Source organism: Pteronotus mesoamericanus, unplaced genomic scaffold (assembly GCF_021234165.1).
Source record: "Pteronotus mesoamericanus isolate MK-2021 breed Mesoamerican mustached bat unplaced genomic scaffold, CSHL_Meso_final contig_1193, whole genome shotgun sequence".
NCBI lineage: Eukaryota > Metazoa > Chordata > Mammalia > Chiroptera > Mormoopidae > Pteronotus > Pteronotus mesoamericanus.
In genome coordinates this window covers 1828978-1843680 of record NW_026555039.1, presented here as the reverse complement: position 1 = coordinate 1843680, position 14703 = coordinate 1828978, and the positions used below count along the sequence as shown (strand labels likewise).

General features: G+C 67.5%; 1 protein-coding gene across 1 annotated transcript in view; it reads left to right on the top strand.

Moving 5' to 3' along the window:
* The window catches only part of PRDM16 (PR/SET domain 16), a 275230-nt gene extending 264026 nt beyond the window's left edge, over nt 1–11204 (top strand). The window contains exons 12-17 of the mRNA XM_054583991.1: nt 99–176; nt 4756–4925; nt 5058–5232; nt 8630–8866; nt 9732–9909; nt 11070–11204. Of these exons, the coding sequence (XP_054439966.1) occupies nt 99–176; nt 4756–4925; nt 5058–5232; nt 8630–8866; nt 9732–9909; nt 11070–11204 (973 nt within the window). The remainder of the gene's footprint in view (nt 1–98; nt 177–4755; nt 4926–5057; nt 5233–8629; nt 8867–9731; nt 9910–11069) is intronic.
* Nucleotides 11205–14703: the final 3499 nt, after the last annotated feature.

Below are 14703 nucleotides of genomic sequence, written 5' to 3'. Positions count from 1 at the left end.
GACCTCGGGGACTAGATGCTGCTTTTGGGGGGGGTGGGGAGACTGTGCCAGGCGACTCTGCCTGACAGTCTCCCCGCCCCCGCCCCGCCCCCGCCCAGGTACTGCGGGAAGATCTTCCCCAGGTCCGCAAACCTCACGAGGCACCTGAGGACGCACACCGGGGAGCAGCCGTACAGGTAGGAGCCCGCCCGGCGTGGGGCAGGCTGGGGAGGCTCCTGGCCGCGGCCAGGGCAGCAGTGGGGGCCAGCACGCTGCTCCCTGTCACCCCCTGGGCCCTTCCCCCAAGTCCACTGCCATCCTGCACCCTGGGATGTTACAGAGATTAGGAAGGAGGAGCCCGGCAGGCTCCCGGAAGGCTCCCGCCTGCCCGCAGGGGTGATGCCCGGAGCAGCCCCCCACCCACCTGCCCTGGGGAGGCCCCCTGGGATGGGGGCTCAGAGCAGGGTCAGCCGGGAGCCAGGGTCCCAAAGGCAGCCTGTCAGAGAAGCCTTGGCCACACGCCGCGCAGCCCACAGCGGCCATGGCGGACCTAACCCCGGGCGGAAGACCGGGGCGGTGCGTAAGGCAGGGTGGACGGAGGGAAGGGGCCCCGTGCGAGCGCAGGTCCCCGCCCGGGCTTGGGGCGCCTGAGGGGTTCGCGCAGCCCCTCGACAGCCCTGGACGGCAGCCGTGCGTCTGCTGCCTGTCTCGCCCCTCAGTGCCGGGTGGCGGTGCGGCCACACAGCCCATCGGAGGGGCGGGAGAGCCACTGCGTTTCTCGTTCACAATGAGGGGGGCCCAACCCCCGTCTGAAAGACTTGAAGTCTGAGGCTCAGAGACGCCCGCGACTGGCCAGGGTTTCCCGCTCAGGTCGCTCCAGCTCACTGGTCTGGGCCTGTCCCCGCGGCCCCTCGGGCTTTCACAGGGCACGAGAAGGGCTGAGGGTGGTCCCTGGCCTTCAGAAACCCTGCCTGGGGAGGGGCCTGGGAGTCGGCATTTTAGACGAGAGCCACCAGGGACGGTGACCCGGAGGCACACCGGGGAGACGCTGGGTAGAGGCCGAGCTGCCATTCTGGGAGGTAGCAGTGGCTGGAGAAGAGCGTCCGTGAGGGATGGGGAGTTGGCGCGGTTTTAAGTTGGTAGCACACGAGTCCCGTCCCTGGCCACACTGAGCTCGGAGCCACCCACTGGCCCTCGAGACTGTGCGTGTGTGTGTGCGCCCCTGCCCTTCGGGAGGGTGGCCACAGGGGGCCCCTTGCGGGTGGCGTGGTCCCTACGCCCCCCGAGACATAGTGAGCATCCCCAGCCATCACAGGGCCACGTCCTGTCCTGCCTGGGTGAGCGACAGCTCACACTCCTTGCCACTGGCCCGGTCCACGCCCCAGCTCCCCCACACGCAGGCCCCTCCTCGCGAAAGCAAAGGACGACTCCACAGAGGCGAGCCCCAGACAGGCGGCTTCGGTCCGTCCCCGCCCGCCCTGCGTTTCCTCTGTAACCAGAGCGGCTTCTGGACAGTGTTCCGCCGAGGAGCCCCCGGGGGTCGGGCCGTGTTTATAGAAAAATGTGATTATCATTGATTTCTTTTGTTCTCTCCAATCTGTGTGGTTCAACGGACGTATCAATGATTGCTTTGATCGTTTGCCTTGCAAATCCTGACTCTCTGGCTCACGGTGGCCCCGTGAGCAGGCCTCTGGGGTGTGACTCCCCCGTGACGTCAGCGGGGGCCCGCCGACTTTGATCGTTGGAAGGATTTAAGTGGGAAAAGGGAAATGCGCACGTTTTGTCCGCAGAAACCCACCAAAGAGGGGGACCCGCACCCCCAGGAGGCTGACGAAACCGCCCGCCCTCCGCCTGCCGGCGTGAGCAGCCCCCGTGCGGCTGCGTGCGCGCCGGGGAGGCCGGCGATGCCCCGACACAGGCGGGCCCGTCTGGGCCGCCCGGAGCCCCCGGTGGTGGGGCCCGCCCCAGATCACCTACGGTCACTCAAAGCGTTTCAAGGCCTGGGCGTGGGAAAGAAAGACGCTGCCACGTGGCCAGTACGCTTGCCGGAGGGGAGGTCAAGCCTCAGGCCCGGCCTGGGGGTCGCGGCCTCCGGCTTCTCCGGGCCCGAAGTGACGTTGGAGACAGGGAGCTGTCGGAGGTCACTGGGGCCAGCTCCAGCCAGCGGGGCCGGTTGGGATTAGGGTGGAGGGAGATACCTGAGCAGGGACTGAGAGGCGCCGCCGTCCTCGCCTGCCCGCCCGGCGGCCGGGCTTGGGCGTCCTCAGGGGGGCGGCCCGGGGGCTCCGGGGGAGACTGGGGGCCCTCCCCAGAGCGCCGCCTCTCCCTCTTCACTCTGGCCTCTCTGGGGTCCCCGGCTGCCACCTGTGTTAAGCCAAGTGCCCGCTCCAGACCCCCGCGTATCTCCTTCCTCCGTTCATTTTATGTTTAGGGCTGGCGTCAAAATCTCTCTCTCTCCCTTCCTTCGCTTCTACGATTACCAGCATCATTCCCCCTGCAGCGGTGCAGCCCTGCAGGGCCCGGGGCGGGGGGGACGCTGCCCGGGGCTGTGTCCGCCATGGCCGGCTCCCCGGGGCGGCAGCAGCGGCGGGCCCAGCAGGCCCCCTGCAGGCCCTCGGTCCCCGCGGCTGCCCAGGCGCCCATCGGTGCCCCCGCCCCTGTCTGGAGCGCAGCGGTGTTGTTTTATGCGGCGCGGCCGTAAATTTCAGTCGCCACTTGTCAGCTTATTCACAACGCAAGTCCCAGCTGCCTGCAGAAACCCGCTCCCTGGAGCCCGCGGCCCCCCTGGATTTCCAATGGGCCTGGCTGCCTGGGCCATTCGTTTAGATTAGAACTCGGGGGGCTGCTCAGGACTCTCTGCGGCCCACGGAAGGGGTGCCCCGCCCTCTCCGCCCTCAGAGGTCGAGCGAGGGCTTCGCACGTGCCCTGCTCTCTGTGCCTGTGAACCGGCGCCCACGCAGCCCCACTCAGGGTCCCCCTGCTCCGAGCTCCGTCACTGCCCTTAGAGGGACTTGTCGAAAGGAACAGGGACCGGAACGCTGTGCAGCGAGTGCAGCATGGACTGAGGGCAGGTGCACCTCAGCCAGGGGGTGCCTGTGGGCGGGCAGGCGGTGAGTGCCCAGGCCTGGCCCTTGGTCCTCCCGCCCCCCGCCAGGGCAGAGGGGAGGCCAATTGGGTCCCTGGGGAAGTGCTGGTAACCAGGGTCACTCCCGTGTGCCCAGTGCACATGCATATGTGTGCCTGCACCCACACTGCACACGCCCACACATGCACGTGTGGGTGCACATGTGTGCACATGTGCATGCTTATCCGTGTACTTGTGCGCGCACACATGGGTACATGTTCATGGGCACACACATGAATGCTACCATGCACTGTGTACATGCCTGCGCGTGCCCCCATGGGTCCATGTGCACATGGTCCCAGGCAGTGCACACTAACACGCAGGCACTGTGCATGAGCACCTGCACTTGTGCATGTACATGTGTGTGTGACTCCAGCCGGGCTCCAGAGCAGGGGGCAGGCCTCGGGGCGGTCAGTGGTCCTGCTTGGGCTCCTGCCGCCAGGAGCCCGGCTGCAGCCCTTCAGGGCCAGCCTCTCCCGGGCTCGGCCCCCCATCTGGCTGGGTTGCCCGGCTTCTCGTCGTGCGGGTTGCCAGCCCTGGCTTCTGTCCCACCTCCGTGTGGGGTCGGGGAATGGCCGTGCCGCGCCCGGACAGGGGCCCCATGCCTGCCGGTCCCATCACCCCCCCCCCCGGCATCTCCGCTTGTCCATTGTGACTGTTCACATGTTCAGATAAACCCAGGGTCTCAGGAGGATGTTCTGACAGAGCCGCTGAAGCTTCAGCGGGGGGTGGGGGGGTCGCCTCCTAACCTTCCCAAGCGCACAGTGCAGGCTGTTGGGTGGCTGTTGGGTGGCGCCTGCCTAGAGGGGCCACAGACAAACTGAGCCCCAGGGCTGGCCACCACCACGCCACGGGGTCACTGTGGCCATTTGTGGTCCCTATAGAGGAAGTGGCATGACAGCGGCCAGCCTGCAGAGCCGCTGCGTCTCTGGGGCCGCCCCCATACACCCCATTAACGGGTTGGCATGCTGCCATTCCCGGGGAGATAGGGCTGGCCCAAGGCCCACTAAGACCCAGCTCTCCTCCCTCTCCCGCGCCAGGTGGGGGTCTCTTCAGGGCGGGCAGTGGCAGGGAGCTGGCAAGAGTCCCCTCCTTCCGCGGCCTGAGCGTCTTTCCGTGGTGAGATGCTGCCCCCTCGAGGCTTCTCAGAGCATGGCGCCCTCCAGGACGGACCTGCCGGGACACCTGACAACGGAGGGCGGGGGAGAGGCACCGGAGAGTCCTGGCTGGTGTGGCTCGGTGGATTGAGTGCCGGTCTGCGAACCAAATGCTCACTGGTTCAATTCCCAGTGCAGGGCACATGCCTCGGTTGCAGGCCTGGTCCCCGGTAGGGGGTGTGAGAGATGCAACCACACATTGATGTTTCTCTCCCTCTCTCCCTTCCTTCCCCTCTCTAAAAATAAATGAAGTTTTGTTTTTTTAAAAAAAAAGAGGCACCGGAGAGTCCCGGGCACTGCACACAGCCGCCCCCACCCGGGCTCCCTGCCCCAGCCCGGGTGCGCCTGCCCTGCGACCTGCCGCCCGCCAGCCGAGGGCACGTCCTCGCCGGGGCCACCTCCAAGCTGGGGGGCCCGGCAGCATCGCGACCCGCTGGGGTCACGGGGTCCTGCCCGGCTCCGGCGCGTCCCCTCTGAGGCGCAGGTGTCTTGCAGGTGCAAGTACTGCGACCGGTCCTTCAGCATCTCCTCCAACCTGCAGCGGCACGTCCGCAACATCCACAACAAGGAGAAGCCCTTCAAGTGCCACCTGTGCAGCCGCTGCTTCGGGCAGCAGACCAACCTGGACCGGCACCTCAAGAAGCACGAACACGAGCAGGCGCCAGGTGGGGCCGCGCGCGCGCGCCCGGGGCGGCTGCCAGGCTGGAGGCGGGGCGGGGGCGGAGCCAGGCGACGCGGGGCGGGGCGGGAGAGGCGCGGTTCCGCTGAGGCTCCGCCCCGACGCCCCGCCCACGCAGTGAGCCAGCACTCGGGGATCCTCGCCAACCACCTGGGGACCAGCGCCTCCTCCCCCACCTCCGAGTCGGACACCCATGCACTTTTAGACGAGAAGGAAGACTCCTATTTCTCCGAAATCAGAAACTTTATTGCCAACAGCGAGATGAACCAAGCGTCAACTCGGACAGACAAAAGGTGAGACCCCTGGGCGGAGCCGCGGGACTGTGCGGACGCCGCAGCCCCGCTCTGCTACGGAGCCCAGGGCAGGCCCCACCCACCCCGGCACCTGACCCCAGGCGCCCTGGGCGGGCACGGGGTCCCACCGCAGAAGGTCGAACCCGCGGGCTCTACAACGGACACCTTCTCTGCCCAGACGTGCTGCCTGGAAGCTGGGCGAGTGGCAGCGGGGCTCCCTGCCCTACCTCGGTTACTCCGTCCGGACAGGGTGCCGGTGCGGGTTTGCGCCCACGGCGGCACCCGGCACACAGGCCTCGCCGGCAGCTGCTGCGGCGCGGGCAGACATTCACACCGGCAGCCGAACGCCAGCCCGGCGAGGACTCTGGCCACCGCTCCACCGGCCTCTGAGACGCGGGGTTTCCAAACACAAGCACTGCCCCTTTAAACTCACGCCCAAGCCTGCGTGCGCACGCGCGCACCAGCAGCTGCCCAGGTGGCAAAACATGGCAGAATTCGGGTGCACGATGGTGTAGGGCAGCTGCGCCACCTCGGGGCACAGGGCCCCACCCCCAGGAGGACACACCAGGCCCCGGGAAGGGTTTTCTTTGGGGGAAAGCTGGTGCCAGACCAGGTGTCAGGCTCAGGGACGCCACAGGGGTGCAAGCCCCTAATTCTGCAGAGGGGAAACTGAGGCCCAGAGGAGTGCGCGGCCTGCATAGTGGCCACGAGGTGTGCAGCCCTACGGCCTCCAGGGCCCAGGCCCCTGCCCATCCAGCAAGCAAGGAGGGTCCCCCGGGGACGGAGCCCTGGGGAGCCTGTCCACCCATCTGGGGCGGCGCTCGCAGGGCGTGGGGGGTGGGGGGAACCGGGCAGGCAGCATACTCTGCAGCCCCCATCTGAGAGCCTGTGGGCTCCGCCTTCAGGCAGAGTCCAGGCCAGAGCGGCCGGGGGCAGGGTTGCGTCAGAGCCCAGTCCTGGCTGGCGCCCACGCCCAGGGCAAAGCCACGCGGCAGCAGAGGTGCGCCAGCCTGTCTTCTTCGGGCGGGGGCTGCCCGTGGGGTGGGCCCAGGGACACCAGGAAGTCCCCCCACCTGAGCCTGCGGGCAGGCCCGGCCGTCAGCCACAAGGAAGACGCTCCACGAAGCCCCCCAGGGTGAAGGGACAGTGCCACCCTGTCCCCGGACCTTTGCCTGCAGCGTTTCTGCCAAGGGAGGGGACCAAGAGAGGCTCAAACAGAGGAGGCTGCCCCGGGTCCCGCGGAGAGCCCGGCCCTCGGACGGCCTGTCCTGCTGGGGCCTCGCCAGGGAGCCCGGGGGCCCCCACGCCGCTGTAGGAAGTGGGTGCCGCAGTCTCGGGTGACCTCTGTCGCGGGCAACGTGTGTACAGCCGGGCCCCTGGCAGCGCCGTCCAGGCCAGGCTGCCATGATGGGTTCTCGCTCAGCTCCCTCCTCTCGACCATCAGGAGGGAGTTCAGGGCCCACCAGGCTTCCCAGCCTCACGGTCCCTTAAACCCGAGGGCTCAAGGGTGTCCCTGCCGAGCCCCCGTGGTGGAGTCCCGGCCCCCAGGACCTCAGAATGTGACCTTATTTGGGAAGATGAGGTCGTACCGGAGTCGAGTGACCCTGATCCCATGGGACCGGGTCCTTATAAAAGGGGACGTTGGACAGACGCGCCCACAGGGAGAACGCCCCGTGGAGACGAAGCCGAGGGGGGCTCGCGGGTCTACAAGCTGGGGACGTCCAGGAGGCCGGCAGCCCCCGGGGACAGGGGCAGCCTGGGGTGGGCTCCCCCTCCCGGCCTCAGAGGGACCAGCCCTGGACCTTCAACTGCGGCGCCGGAGCTGGGAGCGAAGATCCCGCTGTTGAAGCCCTGGCCGTGGGCTGAGTGCCGGCCACCCCAGGACACGCACGCCGCAGGCAGCTGTTTGGAGGCCTGCACGCCGGGCCGGGTCCGCCAGGCCCTCCCTCAGTGCCCACCTGGTGCGGGGCCCCAGGGCCCCGCCAATGGGCAGATGACTCTCAACAGGACGGCGCTGTGGGCAGGGCGCACACAGACAAAGTGAGCGGGGCAGTCCCCAAGCAGAGAGGCTTACACGCCGAGCTGCTTGGGTCGGATGAAAGGACACACAGGGCCGCTTGCTGAACGTCCCCTGTGTCCCCGCACCCGTGGCTCCCCCGCCTTTTCATCTGCTCCTCAGCACGGGGGTATTCCCACGTCACCTCGAGGGCACAGGCCCCCAGAGGCCGAGACCCTCCCCAAGGTCACCCTGCAGAGAGTAGGGAAGGGAGACAGGGCCTGGGCCCACGTCGCCTGGCTGCAGAGCGCCCCCTGCTGGTGGCGGCAGGCATGCGCCCGGTGCCTGGCCCCGGACCAGTGACGGGGGAAAGTGCCGGGCCGGCCCACGCTGGAGGCAGCTGCCAGCCTCCGTGCCCCCTCTCTTGGGGAGACACAAAATGAAGACAGGTGGCCAAGAGCCCAGCAAGCAGCGTCCCCAGCCCAGGCCCCCCGCACAAGGACAAGTCCTGGACTTCAGAGAGGACGCCTGCCCTGCCTGCTGCTGAGGGGAGGCCCCATGTCTCCCCGGACGGCCGCGGGCAGGCTCCCGCGGGCCCAGCAAGGTCCAGGAGGAGCCGGCCCTGGGGCTCGGAGCCGGGGTTGGGTCGGGAGCCCGGTGAGCGCGTCCTTGCCTCCCGTCTCCTACGCCGCGTGTTGGGCCCAGCCCGGGTGGCCCTCACGCCCAGCCCGCCCGTCGGGACCTGCTGATGGACGCCACGCGGGCCGGCGGAGCCCTCGGCAGGAAGGGGACGCCCACGCCCGCCCAATGCTTCCTCAGCCTCCTAATGACCAGGACCCAGAGTGGAGGGGTCCAGCCTGGGCTGGAGGGACCCCCGGGGCCTGCAAGTCAGGACCCCGGTCTCTGAGACAGGCTCCTCTGGGGCGGCCGCTGCCGAGAGCTGCCTGGCTCGCTCTGCAGAGCCCCGGGGCCGTGCTCGCCCTGGGCCGTCCCCGTCCTTGTGCTCCCCGGGCTGGGCCGGCCAACCTCCCGAGAACGTCCCTTGTGCAGTGCCTGACCCCGGCCCCAGCCCCAGGGCCCCCTCCCTGCCTGGCTGGCCACAGCGTCCCCAGGCGCGCGCACAGGACCTGAGCGGCCCGGCGTCCGCTGCAGTGCCGGAGCCCTGCCGACGAGGGGCCCCGCCCCGCCCCGCGCTCAGCCAGCCGCCTCCTGTCCTTGAATCTCTCGCCCCTCGGGGACAGGCTGAGGCCGTGGGCAGGGATGGCCCAGGGCCCGCGACGCGGGGTTCCGTCTCACGGGGGGGCGCCGGGAGGGCCAGGGAGGCAGTCGGGGAAGGGCCGGCGGGCACCGCGTCGCTGGCCCTTGGGGGTCCGTGGCCAACCCCCTCCCCTGTCACCTCAGGCCAGAAGTCCAGGACCTGGACGGCGCCCCGCAGTGCCCGGGCCTAGCTGGTGGGAAGCCGGAGGATGGGGAGGAGGAGGAGGAGGAGGAGCTGGAGGAGGAGGATGACGACAGCCTGGCGGGGAAGTCCCAGGACGACGCCGTGTCCCCCGTGCCCGAGCCCCAGGGCACCTACGAGGACGAGGAGGACGAAGAGCCACCCACCTCCCTGGCCGTGGGCTTTGACCACACCCGAAGGTGGGCGCCGGCCTCTGTGGGCCTCGGCAGGGGCCCGGCTGGGGGGCCTGAGCGTCAGGAGGGTAGCTCAGGCTCGGAGCAGCAGAGAGCCGGTGTCCGCCCCGCCCCCGCCAGGCCGCCCTGCCCCCCGCGGCCCCGCAGGCTGTTCTGCCGGAGTGAGACCGCGGCCTGGGGGAGGGGCCAGGCCAGCTCCGCAGCGCACACCTGTGCGTGCGCTCACCGGCCCGCCTGCACGCAGACAGGCACGCACGCACATGTGCGTCTAGAGACCTGGGCGCAGTGTGTGGGGAGGCGTAGCACGAGCTGGCCCCAGGCCCTCAGGCAGAGCCACGCGCCGCCTGTCAGCCCCAGGCTGAGTGGCACCCGGCGCCACGGCGCAGGGTGGTGCCCCCGCAGCTTTGGAAGCTGCGCTGGCCAGAGCCATTTCTTCCGCCGCATCCTGGGTGCTGCCCGCCTACCCGGGACAGTGACGGTGCCTGCTCCCCGAGAGCCCCTGCAGGGCCCCCCTGGAGACAGCTGCTCCCCCAACCCCCGGGACGGGGCCGCAGGCCCCTCTGGAGCTGCCCAGGGCCTGGGGGACCAAGGCCGCCCCCTCCGTTCTTGCCCGTGGGGACCTGGGCACCCCGCCTGCTGCTTGCAACGCGTGTGCTCGTACTCACCCCTCCGTGGTCCTCTGTCCGTCATTTCCTGCATCTGTGTGGCTTCTGTCCTGGTGTCCATGTGTCTGTGTGTCTGTCTCCTGTGCATGTGGCTCGTGGAGATGCCGTGGCATGCATGCAGGCACGGAGCCGGCCGTGGGGCGTCAGACAGGTGGCCGGAGGCCAGCCAGGCTGACAGCAGGCCCCTTTCCCGGTCATTGGTGCAGGTGTATTGAGCAGCAGCCAGCAGGCGGTCTCTTAGCTTTGGAGCCGATGCCGACTTTTGGGAAGGGGCTGGATCTGCGCAGAGCAGCTGAGGAAGCGTTTGAAGTTAAAGATGTCCTTAATTCCACCTTAGACTCTGAGGCTTTAAAACAGACCCTGTACAGGCAGGCTAAGAACCAGGTAGGTACCCGCAGAGCCCACCCTCCCTGCCGCCTCAAAGTCCGGGTGGCAGGGACAGCCTCACCTGGCGTGTGGCCGCCCACGCCTGCCTGGGGGGCACCCAGGACCCACTGGCGCTCCCGTGCCCATGGCATCGGCTGGAGGGACGCCCCGGTGACCACCACTTCCCTGCTAGCAGGCGTGGGGCAGGGAGAGGTTGAGAGCAGCGGGGCGGGAGCCGGAGCGCTCGGGGCACGGAAGTCGTCGTCCTCGTCCCCGGAGGGAGGCAGCCACGAGCGGGCGCGCCCAGCCCAGGGCTGCCTCGGCCTCCCCCTGAGGTCCCACCGGAGTGGCTGGCGGCCCAGGTTTCCCCGCAGGACGTGGCCCAGCGGGAGGGCGCTGGCTTTGAGCTGGTGCAGCGGGGGGGCCAGGCGTCACCGGGCTGGCCCTGGGCGCCTCATCACCGTCCCCGGGGTAGGCAGCCGCAGGGCCCCACCTCCTGGTCCTCTTGCGGGGTGGGGGACCTCAGTCAGCTCTCTGCAGCCCACCCGAGTCTGAGCAAAACCGTCTGTGTGTCTGTCTTTGTCTTCTTACTAATTCTGTCCCGAGTGTCAACGGGGGCGGGGCGAGGGTTGCGCTCCCCCCGCCCTGCTGGGTGGCCCTGTCCCCTCACGCCCTGCGGACTGTCGGAGCCATGCTCTGGGCACAGCGGTCTCCCTGGGGCAGCTCGCTGCTGTCCCATGTCCACCCAGGGGGCCCGCAGGCAGGGGCTGGCCCTCGCGGACGGGGTCTCAGCGGTGACCTCCAGCCGTTCCCAGGACCCCCGAGCGCAGTGCGCCTGCCCATCCGTGTCTGCTGCGCACCAGGCGGAGAAAACGGGGGTGGCAGCGGGGGAGGCGACTACGGGGCGAGCACCCCGAGGCCAGGGAGCCCCGGGGCCGGGCCGGGGTGTCCTGGCTCCCCTCCGCCGTGCCCCCCGCCACCTCCAGGCCGGGCGGGGGCGGTCTGGCCTCTCTGGTCCGGCCCCTGGCACCTCGCTCTGCTCTCCGTCCGGGTCTGAGCTGGCCCAGGGCAGCGGGGGCCAGGCAGGGGCGAGGGCGGAGCCAGCCTGGGGTCTGCACCCACTGTGTTGGGGGGCCCAACACACACTGCTCACCAGTCTGTCCTGTGTCCCCTGCCAGGCGTACGCAATGATGTTGTCCCTGTCCGAGGACGCGCCGCTCCGCACCTCCGCCCAGAGTCCCCTGGACGCTTGGTTGAACATCACGGGACCCACACCGGAATCCGGACCCTTTAACCCCATCAACCACCTCTGACCGGCCCAGGAGCCGACGTCAGGGTCCACGCGAGGAGCCCCGTGTCCCGACAGAACCCCCCGCCGTGGAAGGCAGCGGCCAGGCCTCGAGGATCAGCGCGGGGCCGGGGAGCCCCGTCACCTGTGCCCGACCACCCCTCAGTGTCCGCCCCCCCCACCCCGCCGTGGTGTAACTCAACTTTTCCGATGAAAACTCAGACACCGGAAGTCCCCGAAGCAGTCGTCTAGGTCGCGTCTCTGAGGATTGGGCTCGAGAACACCGTCCGGGAAGGACACGGCGCCCAACGCGGGCGCTGCTCGCGGGGCGGCCCCGTGGCGTCCGCCCGGTGGGCCGGGGCGGGGTTTTCACCCCAAAATGAAGCGGGGCCACTTCCGGGCCCAGAAAGAAAAGGACAGACGGGCGTGATCTGAAGAGGGAGGCGGCCCAAACGATTTTTATAGTGAAAATTACAAGAATAACCCTTTTGGTAATCTTATTGACGCCAGAGTCTATTTAAGCATGTGGTTTTAAAAATAGACAGTATTTTTTAAAAAAAGAAAAGAAAAAAGAAATTGAAAAAGGACTTGCAAATTGTTTTTTTAAAGTCATTTTTGCATCGCTTTGAAATCTGAGCTTACGTGCAAACCCAAGCCCGCCCGGAGCCCGGAGCCCGCCCTGCGTCGCGCGCGGTCCTCACGCTGCAGATTGCGCAGGAGCCTCCTACGCCCGGCCCGGGGTGCGGGGCCCGCTCCTGTGAGCCATTGCTGACTGTGCCAAGGACTCCTAGAGACGGCGTCCTGGGCTGGCCGGAGGCCGCGGCTGGGAGATGTGCCTGACATGGTGTGACATGTGATGCCTGCCCCCGGCCCCCGAGGGCCCCTCCCGAGAGCCCCCTAATTATGTGGGAAGGTCGGAAGGTGGGCCGGGCAGCTTCTGTTCCTCCCCGGGGTCTGTGTTGGGCCACCCCTGGGCCTGCCCCCGCCTTGGCTCTTCAGAAAGCGGGCCCTCCGGCCACACCCAGGTCCGCGGCCCCCGCCTCCCTCACCCTGTCAGACGAGCAAGGGGAGGCGGCGGGCACGCCCCGCGCAGACCGCTGCGCGGCTCCGGGGCAAGCCTGCCTCTCCCGCTCTCCGCGCGGCTTCTTGGCAGGCGGGACCCAGCTCAGAACCGAAGGACGTCCAGACGGGGCCGGGGACCTGCTGCGAAGCGTGAAGACAGCACAGCCCTGGCGGTGTCGGCGCCTCTCCCTGGGGACCAGTCTGCCTCTCCACTCGTGGGCTTTAAATTATTCCCATAGGGGCCAATTTCAAACAATAATTTTTTTCCCTGATGGAATTTACCTTAATCTGTATATAACTTGTAATTTTTTCTAATTCGTTTCTTTTCTTATTTTATTTCTTCCTTAACAGTATTTTTGGCATTAGACATTCTTATTGTGAAGAAATGATGTTAATATAAGTACCCAGTGAAGGACCAAAACCGTGTAACCAGGTCTGTGTGTCGTGTGCCCGAGAACCAGGGAGTGGGGCGGTTGTCCATGTGCCAAATACCCCGCGCCCCCCCCCCGAATTCTGCCGTCGTAGCCGCCCGTCTTCCAGACAATCATGTGTTTTTGTTAAATTTGAGTTTCAGTTGTATCGCATTTAAGACGACTGTTCTATTTATTTCTTTTATTGTTTGGCAGAAAAAAGAGTAATAGTGTCCCAGTGAGAGAAAAAAAATCGCCCAAGTTGCCCTTAAAAATGTGTGACTGCAAACCGTGGGGGTCGTGTCCCCTGGTGGCTGTGTCCTCGGCTCGGGCCCGGGGTGGCGGGAAGTGCACCTCCAGGGGGCCCCGGGCCCCAGTCCTCCGTGTGGGCAGCGTCGGGGCCCCCTTCACCCCGGAGAGCCTTGGGGAGACCCCTGAGCGCGCCGCCGGCCTGCGGGCCCTGGGGGAGAGGGCGCCCCTTTTCTCAGATCCACATGAGGCAACGTGACTGAAACCCCCCCGCCGGCGTGTGTCGAGGCCCCGACACACACGTGCCAGCCGGGCCCCTGGGGGCCACCAGGAAGAGCCAGCCGTGGCCTCGGCCCCAAGGGTCGCCGACAGGACGAGCACCGGCGCCCCCCACCCCCAGCCCAGCCCAGCCGCCTGGCGTGGCTGTGACACCCGCCTTCCCCGCGCTCTGGGCGGGATTCCTTCGCAAAGTCGACCTCAGATAGAAACGCCCCATCTCTGTAAACCCAAATTACATGATTTCTTCTGCTAAAGAGTAAGGTGTGTGCTTTCTTTTGCGATAGGACTCTGTCTGAAACAGGCAGCTTGGGCGGGTGGCACTTGCGTGCGTGTCCTGGCCGTCACGGGGCAGAAAGGGCGGCCCTTGCTGTCCAGCCCGGCTCTCCGCTCGCTGCCCCGGCCCGTCATTTCCGGCCGACCTCCCAAGCATGAGCCTCTGCTTCCCTCTCTCCCCGCCCCCAGGTGCCCCCTGCACACTCTAAGGCCCACGTGTTTGTCCCCTGAGAACAATCCGAGCCAGGCCACCTGCTCCTGAGCATTCAGCCCCTCGGGCTCAAGCACTTCGCAGGTTTGCGGGGGGCCTGTCCTTGGACCTCCCGATAGAAAGCACTTACTCCCCTGCTTCGTGAGTCCAGGAGGTGTTTGCCTCTAAGGTGCGGCGGGCCCCCTTCCCGGCTCTTCCAGCCCCCGGCCTGGCACCGGCTGCTCGCTTGGGGCCCGGTGTTTGACGCCGACGCGGGTGTGTGCCGGGAGAGCCCTGGGGCCCAGGGACCTGGCTGGGCCAGACAATCCCGAGGTCGCAGCCTCGGGACAAAGGCACCAGGGCGGCGGCCAGCTGGCCAAGCGCTGTGCTTGTGGGCTGTGACCTGGGGGTCCCCCAGCAAAAATTACAGGGCCTGGCCCCTCGGTCCAGCCGCGTCTGCTTCTGCGTTTGGACGGTTGACACTCATCCCCAGAGGAAATTCAGAAAGAGGCCTCCTCCCACTTCCCTCGGACGTCCCTCAGACCCCGGCCCCAAGCAGCGGACACCCTCGGCCCCTGGCTGCTCTCATTCCCGGGACCCTGGGTCAGGACGTATGGGGACCCTGGGCCAGCCAGACCTTTCATGAACAGGACCCAGAGGTCCCCTGATTCAAACCCGGGGGTGCACGTTTCTGCATCTGGCCTGGCACCCTGGAGCGTGGATCTGTGGGTGGGGTGAGCACGAGAAACCACCCAGCCCCGTGGCCTCCCTGTGCAAGGCCCAGAGCACAGCCAGCCCGTCCAGACCCGATGACCCCCTCCGTCCCCGCGGCCCCGGAGCCTGGCCCCGGAAACCGGGGGCCCTCGGCCTCCATCGCTCTCGCTGCTTCCTCATTGAGCGTTCGCAAAGCACTTGCCGAAATACATATCACGTGTGTTAGCCTCGAAGCACTGGATTGCGGTCCCCTGCCCCCCCCGCCCCCATCCCCCTGACCCCTGTCCCCCTGCCCAAGTGACTGAAATCTACTGAGCTGTATTCACTGTGCTGTCCTGGGGGAGGGG